This window comes from Drosophila obscura, unplaced genomic scaffold, assembly GCF_018151105.1.
Source record: "Drosophila obscura isolate BZ-5 IFL unplaced genomic scaffold, ASM1815110v1 contig_28, whole genome shotgun sequence".
Taxonomy (NCBI): domain Eukaryota; kingdom Metazoa; phylum Arthropoda; class Insecta; order Diptera; family Drosophilidae; genus Drosophila; species Drosophila obscura.
In genome coordinates, this window is record NW_024542815.1 from 339,680 (window position 1) to 349,916 (window position 10,237).

General features: G+C 44.4%; 1 protein-coding gene across 1 annotated transcript; it reads left to right on the top strand.

Moving 5' to 3' along the window:
- The first annotated feature begins 1,306 nt into the window (after positions 1–1,306).
- Positions 1,307–9,872, top strand: LOC111081243 (actin-2, muscle-specific-like). Its single transcript, XM_022377249.2, has 2 exons — positions 1,307–1,423; positions 8,641–9,872. The coding sequence occupies exon 2, from the start codon at positions 8,667–8,669 to the stop codon at positions 9,792–9,794; it is 1,128 nt and encodes a 375-aa protein (XP_022232941.2). The 5' UTR covers positions 1,307–1,423; positions 8,641–8,666; the 3' UTR covers positions 9,795–9,872.
- The last annotated feature ends 365 nt before the right edge of the window (positions 9,873–10,237 follow it).

Genomic DNA, 10,237 nt, shown 5'->3' on the forward strand with positions numbered 1-10,237 from the left:
ATTATATAATCGGAAAATCTGTTCCATAATCTGTTCAATAAAAATCACAACCTTACATATGTAGGTTTTTACGGAGCATTCTTTACAATGTTCGGTTTTAGTTTAAAATACAGGTAAAATAAATCTTACCGATACTTAACCTTCATCATAAAATATACTTTTGATAACATAATTTTCTACATCGGATCACTGCCATAAGAACGATGGTACGTAGTACATACAAGGGTGCCTACAGCTTCCACACAAAAAAGCTGGACCTTTTTTCTGGTTTCCTCTTGCTCTAACGCTGGTCTGGTTATTGTTGATGTTGCAAAAAGAGTTTCTGTTGTCAGGCTGCCAGGGCCGGCCTGTCTATCTCCTGGCCACATGATTGTTTTCTTTTGCCGAGCCTCTGGCAAACACTTTGTTAACTCCACATCCCACACCCTAACAGCGCATAATAAAAAGTGATTAAAAAGGAAATCAAGAAGGAGGCGACTAGAATAAGTTCTGCAGCAAATTATTGATAAAACTCGAACTCGGACTCGAGCCCGAATCCCTGTCTTACCTCACTCACTTGGATGGGGAATGAGCTTGAGAGACGGCGGAGGCAGAGTCAATTTAAATTTTAATAAATAGCGAAAGTGTTGAGCATCGTCAGAGGAACGCATCACAGTGCTAGAGAGGTTCTGAAGTGGAGTTGACTCTGGTTAATTTATTCATTGCAAATTTACATGCTCATGTTTGCAAATTTAAAAACTGCACACACCCGATAAAGGGAGAAGGACGAGAAGGCTGAGCACAGAGACAGGGACTTATATTCCGGCTAGAGAGAAGTTTATTCAAAGCAGATTTTCTCTTTAGTAATATGTAAATCGCATTGCGCAGAGCGGCCCGTGGAATGAGAGCTCTCTCTCTCTCTCTCTATCTGCAGTATGTGGATCTGCATCAGCATCAGCGCCTCCACTTGGCTCTATTCAAGGACTTACATACATACCAGGCATAACCAACGCTAGAGGAAAGCGAAGGTTCGGTCCTCTCTCAGCGCTCAATAGATTTTCAAAAGCAACATTCTGAGCCCCAATGATTCGATTTAAGGTTTGCAAACACTGAACATATTCATTTGGACGTTGAATTTGTCTTACAAGATTAGTTCGCGTGAATATTACCATAAAATTACCTGATGGATCCCAAAATTAATGTTGTTGTAATTTCTCCTACTTGTTCAGTTCTTAATAATCGGTTATGCATTAAATACAGGAACATTACCATTTCCTGTCATTTGATTTTCTCATAACTAACTTTGTGTTTATTTTTATATGAGTCAGTTGTTAGTCTAAAGTTATTAGTGTAACGAGTGTGCTTTCCGGCTTTTTGTAAATCTAAAATAATAATATTGTTACTTGCTGCCTTGCTGCCCTGGCACTTTTCTCTTCTTTCTACGGTGAGTAAACATAAGTTGGCTCCAAAAAATATATCATTAGTATCTAATGCTTGAATACACTTATTGTAAAGAAAAGGTTTGAGAAGGTTTGGTCGTAGGAGACTCACAAGATATGTGCATCATGAAGATTTTAGCCATTCATTAGATGGCCTGTAAGTTTTTCACATTTTAGTTAGCCAGGCATCCGTCCTTATCCAAATGGGTAATGGATGTATACCTGTGGCATCTAAAGCACTGCCCCTGTGATGGCACAGACAAGGCGTTGCAGTTTGGCCAAATTAGCCACTGCTTTCCTTTGAGAGAACTTTTGTTCACTAGTCAATTGAAGCATACGCGACTTGAAATTGATATAATAATAATATAAAACGTACATGAGACAAACCTCTTGGGTTTATATTCTCGTAACGGAAAGGTCATTCAGAAGAATTCTGTTGGTGGTGAAGGTAGGAGGCTGCTGATAGGGTATTGATTGTTGACAGACTTATAAGCCTATGACCCTTCGGAATAGTTTGAATATTGGTAAGCAGGTCACACTGTCGTAAATTCCAATCAGATCACATTTTCCTTCGTTTACAGTAGATATGTACATTTGATGATCAGATATCTTAAAGGCACTATGCTCAACCATTGTCTTCAGCTTTTGGGTCCCTCCCGTCAAATTCCGTCGAATACGTTGACTACGGGGGGAAGGAAACCATTTCAAATCTAATATAATAAATTACATACGCTTGAGTAATTTAATATTTATGATAAAAGTATACCAAAGCATAAACTCACTTCCCCACACACTCGCCCAACTGGCAGGAGCAGGAGCAGCCCTCCCCTGGAACTCTGTAGCCACAGCGATGGGGTGCTCAACCCAACGCCCCCCCTCCCCCACCATCCGGTTCAGTCAGACATAGCCAGGACTTATCCACACCCATTTCATATGCATTGGATAAAAAAGGAATTCGCACACATCGCATCGGACGGTGGAGCACGGAAGCGGGAACGGCACGGCACTCCTGTCAAAACAAATCCGTAAGAGATTACATTAAAAGGCGCATTTGGACAATCGCAAAATAGGAAAACATTCCTCTAGATCTGGTTGGGGGCCGGGCTCTCTTTCTTGTATATGCTTGTCAGGGTATGCTATATCCCCAATGGATTTACTAGACGCCAACACCCAAATCAAATCTACACCCAGGATCCAATACACTCCGTTCCTCTCTCTGGCGACGTTTCCGGTTCCTCGTTCGATTGAAATGATGGAAAGTTCCCTGATTTAAGCTGACAGTAGTAGTTTTTTTTTTTTTTGAGTTCATGTAATCTTTCTACGTGGGTCGATTTTTAAACGACAAACCCCTCTACGGGAGTAGACTCCCAATGGGAGTTGGGAGATGCGCTAGGATGCTCTACGAGGGGTTGTCAAGCCGTAACGAAGTTTCGCCTGATTCAATAAGTGATAAATTATGTTCATTTCAGATTCTGTTTTGAATGCAACAGATTGGAAACGATAGAGGCATACATATGTACAATATTTTACATACATATGTGATTGCATATACTAGTATGTATGTATGTCCACAGGCTCGACTATAAATATTGAAAAATGTAATAAAAGGGACATACAAATAGGAGCTATAGATACATATAGAAAGTATATGATCTTAATCCTAACATTAATCCAAGGAAGAACCAAAGGCAGTCAATGGCCAAGGAATACCTAGCTACGCTACTGGGGTGGATGGGAGGATGATAAAATGGTAGAATCTATGAATGAATAAGAGAGTAAGCTAGCCAGTGAGTGAAGGGAATGGATGCGTCAAGCTGTGACTAAGTGAGTTATTGCGAAAGATTGTATATATGTATATACATATATAAATACATATGCACTTACATATGTTATTGAGTGAGTGAGATCAACTGGGCCTTGCCAAAGGAGGGAGAGCCTAAAAGAAAATGTAAGAACTATACAATAACAAGATAACATGCATGAGCGACCGAAAACCGGTTCTATTGCGGGTCTTATCGCTACGTCCCATGTACAGAGAGAGAGCGCGGGCTTTCAATTCTCATTTCGGCTATTTTTCGTAGCATTTCAGGGCCTAAAAGAGAATTGAAGAAATAGACCCGCGCGCCCCTTACCAAGAAGCTTCGACCGAAAATGAAAATGGGATTGGTTCCTGATGGAATATCTTAGTAATGTATAGTCTTTGATGAAACCCATCGAATCAAAGGCTTCGGACTTCGGAAATGATTCCACGAAGAAAGAAGCCACTTATGCACTTGGCTCTGAGATGGAAGGATCAGAGCGCCTGGCTGCACTTTAGCTACATCAGCTCTATTCGTATTCCCATACCATCCAGCCGCGCCACCATTATCCATACCATACCCACCTGTCTCTTTGGAAGAAGAAAATATGCAAGCCAAGCAATTTGCATTTGCACACCGCAAACGGTGAAGCAAAACTTAAGAGCACAGCAGATAACACAGAGAGCTGAAAGAATAGCAGCGGTACGGTACGAAGGACGGAGGACAGGACAACAAGTGCTGCAAGGAATATGCTAAATTACGAAAAGACAAAAAAACAGAACACGCCATAGCCACAGCCACAACCGAAAAAACCCAAAGAATAAACTTTGTTAGACTTTTCCAAACCCCTCCGCAAAAGAGTATTTTCAAGAAGTTGCCCAAAGTCGAGAGCCGGCAAAGACAAAAACCATCTGCTGGAGCAGGTGCATGGAAGGAACCGTAGCCAGAGTCGAAACCCGATTGTTGGGAAGTTACCCTACCCTTATCCCTCAGTAGTTCGCCCAAGACCCATCCCATACTTCGTCTTGGACAGCTCGTCGTTGGGTCGTGTCGTGTCAGAATGGAAGGCAAAATATCAGAAACCTCAGCTCCGAGGAGCATCCTTGTTGTGTGCTGTTATTGAAAATAGTTTTACAATTTATAGAGTTCCATGGGGTGGCGTCTCCGTCGCCCCTATCCGCCCTGTGGCACCTGGCCTTTGTCAGCTCAATGGGCGTGGCAATGCGGCTGGGCCTGGGCTGCCACTGCGCTTTGCATCACAAAGGCCGCTCGTTGCTTGCGGTTACTTGGTCCTCCAGATTGTCAGTTCAACTGTCAGTTCAGCAGTGTGCTCGTAAAAAGAATCGTACAAGGAAGAGTGCCCTGGCAGAAAATGAAACCAGTAAGTGGCCAGTCGTTGGGTTGGCGTACTCCTCATTGCAGTCCAGTCCATCTAAGCCGATTTGTCGGCTTACAGGGAAATCACACAAGTGAGAGGTTGTGTCCTATTCAGAGAATCACATCAAGGATGGTGGCTTGTGTGAAGCTATTTCTTATTTTTATATGCAAATAACACAGTTCTAAAAATCAGGGTGAAGACTGAAGGCTACCTGGAGTTAACATTGGGATAGAAAATTCAAAAGTTCTTTGTTTAGACCTTTGGATGAAATCAATCGCCAGGAAAACTAGATCAGCGCTCAATTATGGATTTTATCCATTCGGTATTCGGTTTTTATATATTTTTGGGATTTTTTTTTTTATTGCGAAAGTGCCCATATTCTTAATCTGTTTTGTACACCATTTTACAGGCTGGCATATAAAACAAAAGTATAAACTTGTTGATTTAAAAAAAAAAAATTTCATTAGTATAATTTATGGTTTGCTGATCAACACCTGGTATTGGTGGCCGCTGAGCTTGGGGGTCCCCTAAGCTCGCAACGTCTTTTCCCTACGTGGCTACGCCCCTATCCACTCACACTTTTCGCATTTCGATTGCAAATAAATATTTCTTCTCTCTCTCTCACTTCTCTTTTCTGTTGTCTTATGGTCGTCCATCCAGATGTTTTGATTCAGTTTTAATTCATTTCACTTGGTGACCCAACCCAACCTGGTCCCAGTCACAGTCCCTGTCCATGACCCAGACCAAAACCCATCCACAACCAACCCATTGAAGCGCCCTTTGAGTGCTGACTGTTATTGCTCTTCCATTGTTTTTGTTATTTTATTTTGGTTTCGTTCTTCTTTGTTTCTATTAAGAAAAACGCCTCCAAGAATAATCGACTAAACGAGCGAGCAAACGGGAATTGGTTGTCGAGGGCGCTCGCTGTACCTCCTGAACTGTACCATACCACATCCGCCATTGGGCGATGTGTCCTGTACGCTTAGTTGTGCCCAGCTCGACATCGACATGCAGCCAACCAGCCGGCAATAAAAATATGATTGTATTTTCGCTTGAGTTGTTTTCGTTTCTCGATGATGTCGAGGGCCGTCTGCCAACCGCCATCCTACTCCCAGGAAAAGGCCTCGTGTCCGAACCCAGACCCAAGCCTGGAGCCCAACCAGACCGCAGTCTCAGGCTCAGTGTGTGTCTGCGTCGTCTTCTCCGACTCCGGTTGACCCAATGCATGGTTAAATAAGGCGAGTGCCGGCGGTCGACCATTGAACTGTTCCCTTACGTTCCGTTCCGCTTTCTTCTGTAATGTCGGGAAAAAGCGTTGTTTTTGTTTTCTTTGGAAGAACCGGGAACGGGAAAGGAAAAGGAATAGGGGAGAGCTGTGGATCCCATTTGAAATCAGGACGGCAACTCGCATATTCGCTACATTACATTCCTCGTTGCCATTAATCGTGCATCTCAGAACATACTTCCAGCCAACAGCCCCCAGCCTCCAGCACCCAACCAAACCCCCATCTCCTTGTCCAACATTCCCTCTTCTCCCTCCCTCTCTAGGATTAACTCGAGTGATGTAATTTTTAAATAGCTTAAGGCGTTTCAAAATGTTTAGCAAGGCAACTCCTTTTCAAACGTGGATTTCCTTACCCGGCCCGAACCCAAGTACCAATTCCGTGTCTGCATCCTGGTATGCCGGTTATGCTGGTTATGCCTATGTCCAAGGACTGTGTCTTATGTGTGTGCGGTTTTTTGGGCACTTTACATATATGGACATTCATACATATGTACATATGCATACCAGTATTCCGTATTATTGTTATTAATATCCATAAATTTCCCTTTTTGTCTTCCTTTTTCCCTTTTTCGATCGTTGAAAACCCATTTCCCTGGAAATAAAATGCTTAGACTGTCTAACTTTACTCTCTATGATTGATATTGTCCGACACATAAAAGCGACACTTAAATGGTTACTATAACTGATATATGTACTTATGTAGGAGTTGATGTGTAGATTTTAAGATTTGAGTAGTTCAGTAGTTGAGGGTTTTTCAACCCTATTCTCATTATCTTCGTTCATAGAACACTACACTAAACACTAGTACTAGTACTACTACATCTTGGAAACAACATTCTTTGGCATTGTCATTGTCCAACAGTGGGACTGGAACATTTCCGCAATTGCGTGGCACGGCTACAATGAACTTGAAAAGAAACAAATATCTGAAAAAAAGTAAAACAAATTTGTAATGAAATTTTGTATGCTGACATTTCGAAAAATTGCTTTTTAACCTTTGTGCTAAGGTCCTCTCCCCACCCCACCCTCCCCTGCTCTAGCTACAGCTTACATCGTGTGTGCCAGTGACATGTTAGACGTGTATCTGTATCTCGACTCACCATGGGTGGCCTGGTCCCACGACCCGAACGAGGACACGGACACGGACACTGACACGGAGAGAGACCCAAACCCGACCCGTACTTGTACTCGTACCGAATGCAAAAGCAAAGTTGTGCGCTTGCGAAAATCTGTAAACCGAAAACTCTGTGACATGTTTTTAAGTTTCTCAGCCTGGCATGCAGATTATTATTATGTTGTCTGTCTGTCTGTCTGTCTGTCTGTCTGAGTGTCCGTCTGTCCTTCGTTCTTCGTTCGTTCATCTCTTGCTCTGACTCTGTCGCCGTTTTCACCGTGTGCTTTTTCTGCCTGTCGTTTGCCAGGTGAGGTTCCCGACAAACTTTGTCCATGTCCAGTGGGGGGAATATCGGGACTCCACGAGCCGGTAACAGGGAGCATGGAGCTGGGAGAAGGGATGATGGCGGTGGGTTCTGTGCCATAAGTTTTGTTCTAACAAACCAATTACTCGCACCAATTTCCAAAACAGCCTGCCTTTAACTTGCTCGAGCATGGATATATGCAGCATGATGGAAGAGTTCGACTTTGAGATGGCAAAGTGTAGGAGTGGGAGAGCCAGGCCGACAGAGCGTCAGATAGACAGATGGACAGACCTACAGACAGAGCAAGTTGAAGCTGCAGAAAATACAAATACGACTTTGAGTTACTTTTTCATTATTTTGCCAAGGAGTTTGTCCTTTTGCGTGTGCCCACACACACACACACACACACACAGACAATACGTATACGTATACATATACGTGTACGTGTGTGTTGCAATTTTCAAGACATTGGCAGATGTCGCCGCACTAGCAAAAGTTACGAGAGCTGCAAGTGGAAAGTAGAACAGCAGTGGAACGGCAGGTGGAGGATACTGAACACATGCCGACACAAGACATGCCAATGCCACCGATGCAGCTATCCTGCCATTCTGCCAGCCAACCATCTCTGCAGCCTGCCAATACACAGCCCCAGTCAGCCAACTCGAGGCAAGCGAAAGCCAGTACATAGATATATACATACAAATATATATATGCACATGCTCGTATGGCAAAAAGTTGCTACAAGTTTTCTTTTTTCTAATTTTACTCGCTTTCTTTCATTGCGAGAAGTGCCTCTCCACTCCCCCACTCTCCAGAATGACCACAAGCTTTAGTCTTTGGGGTGCACAGAGAGGATACATACACCTTCTGATCGATTCCAATGGCAGCAATAGTATGGTATAGTGATTGTGACCGATTGTGATCGTTATAAAAAATCTACACAAAACAAGGCTAATATCAATCGTTTTTTCAGGATCGACCAGATCGTTCATATGCTTTGAGTGGGTGCAAAATCATAATACCCTCTGCAAGGTTACAGCAAGGGTTGGCCAAAAGATGTGAGCTGAGAATCCTTGGTACCTCTCTTGCTTGTCCGATTGATTGTCTAACAAAGATAAGGTTCAGAAATATCGGCTCACGAAAAACGGATACTATTTGCTTTGAATAAGAGATACTCGGAAGCTACATGCGATAACTCTTCCTTGGACTTCTATGCTCCTTTATTTACAGAAATCATCGTTGAAGGCTCTGTAGGCCGAGCCCAGCTTCAATTTCTTGCGCTCATAATTGCTTAGGTAATTTTGTATTTAACCAACTCCTCCGTTTCTTCTGCTCTAAATAGAAATCTAATGATAAATCTGCAACACCATGTGTGACGACGATGTTTCGACCGTGGTCCTCGATTGCGGATCTGGCGTGTGCAAAGTCGGATTTTCCGGTGATCAAACGCCTCGAATGAATTTCCCCACGGTGGTCGGCACTCCTCGCCAGGGCTTGATGATGAACTTTGGCCTGCAGGATTCGTACGTGGGGGACCTGGCCCACTCCAAGCGCGCTGTGCTGAAACTGAGTTATCCCATTCAGTACGGCCTCGTCACCGACTGGGAAGGATTGGAGAAGGTCTGGCATCATGCGCTCCACAATGAGCTGCGCATTTCTCCCACGGACTACCCCCTTCTGCTGACGGAGGCGCCCAGGACGACCATGCGCCATCGCGAGAAGGCCACTCAAATCATGTTTGAAACATTGGAAGTGCCGGCCATGTATGTGGCCAGCCAGCAGGTGTTGGCCCTATACTCCTCGGGTCGCTCCACAGGAATCGTTCTGGACGTTGGCGACGGGTACTCCCATGCCGTTCCCATTTACGAAGGCTATGCCCTGCCCCATGCCATAGGGGTTCTAGACTGGGCCGGGCGCGATCTCACGGAGTACCTCATGAAGCTACTGATGGAGAGGGGCTACAGCTATTCCTTCAGCTGCATGTCCGAGCGTGAGATTGTGCGTGACATAAAGGAGAAGCTGTGCTACGTGGCCAGGGACTTTCAGCAAGAGCTTGAGGAATTCAGCACCCAACTGGAGAAAAAGTTTACTCTGCCAGATGGACAAGTAATTTCCATTGGCGACCAGAGCATCCGGTGCCCGGAAGCACTGTTTGACCCCACCGTCCTGGGCAGAGCTCCCGTGGGCCTACACCAAATGGTCTATGAATCCATTAATAAGTGCGACGAGAACGTCCGGCGAGAAATGCTCTACAACATCATGGTGTCGGGGGGCACCACGAAGCTTCCTTGCTTTGTCGAGCGTCTGAAGCGGGAGATCGCCGGACTGGCCTGCTCCAACATGAGGGTTAGGATTATGGCACCACCCCATCGTCAGTTCGCTTCCTGGATGGGTGGATCTGTCCTCAGCTCGCTGCCCGCGTTTAAGCAGATGTGGATATCCAAGGAGGAGTATGAGGAGGTTGGTCCATCCATAGTCCACCGCAAGTGCTTCTAAGCGGCAGATCCGTGCCTCTGCATCCCAAATTCTGGTATCCTTCTGAAAAAACTGATATTAAAAGCGTAGCATACGAGACATAGAATATGGCATAGATATAGATTCTGAAGCTCAATTCAAGTGAGAGTCTTTCATACTTGATCGAACTAATGCTTATGCCGTGGAAGTGTTGAGTGTCTTATGTTCCATGATAATAACAAATTTGTTGGAATGGAGATCTTTTGATTATTTACAGATAGATACCCACAAAAGGAATAGGAACGGATGTTCTTCGGATTCAGTTTAGTAACAGGGATTCTAAAAGAGGTGCATAAGAGGACACACACCACAGATGAGCAGCTTGCGACTCCTCAAACGAGAATATCTGACATGCGGCATGCGGCAGGCGGCATACGTCATAAGGCATACAGCATGTCGCATGTGGGTGTCACTGCCTGCGGCTG

What these genes read in the sequence shown, in the direction of transcription:
- LOC111081243 (XM_022377249.2), top strand. Translation starts at nt 8,667, where the DNA reads ATGTGTGACGACGATGTTTCGACCGTGGTCCTCGATTGCGGATCTGGC.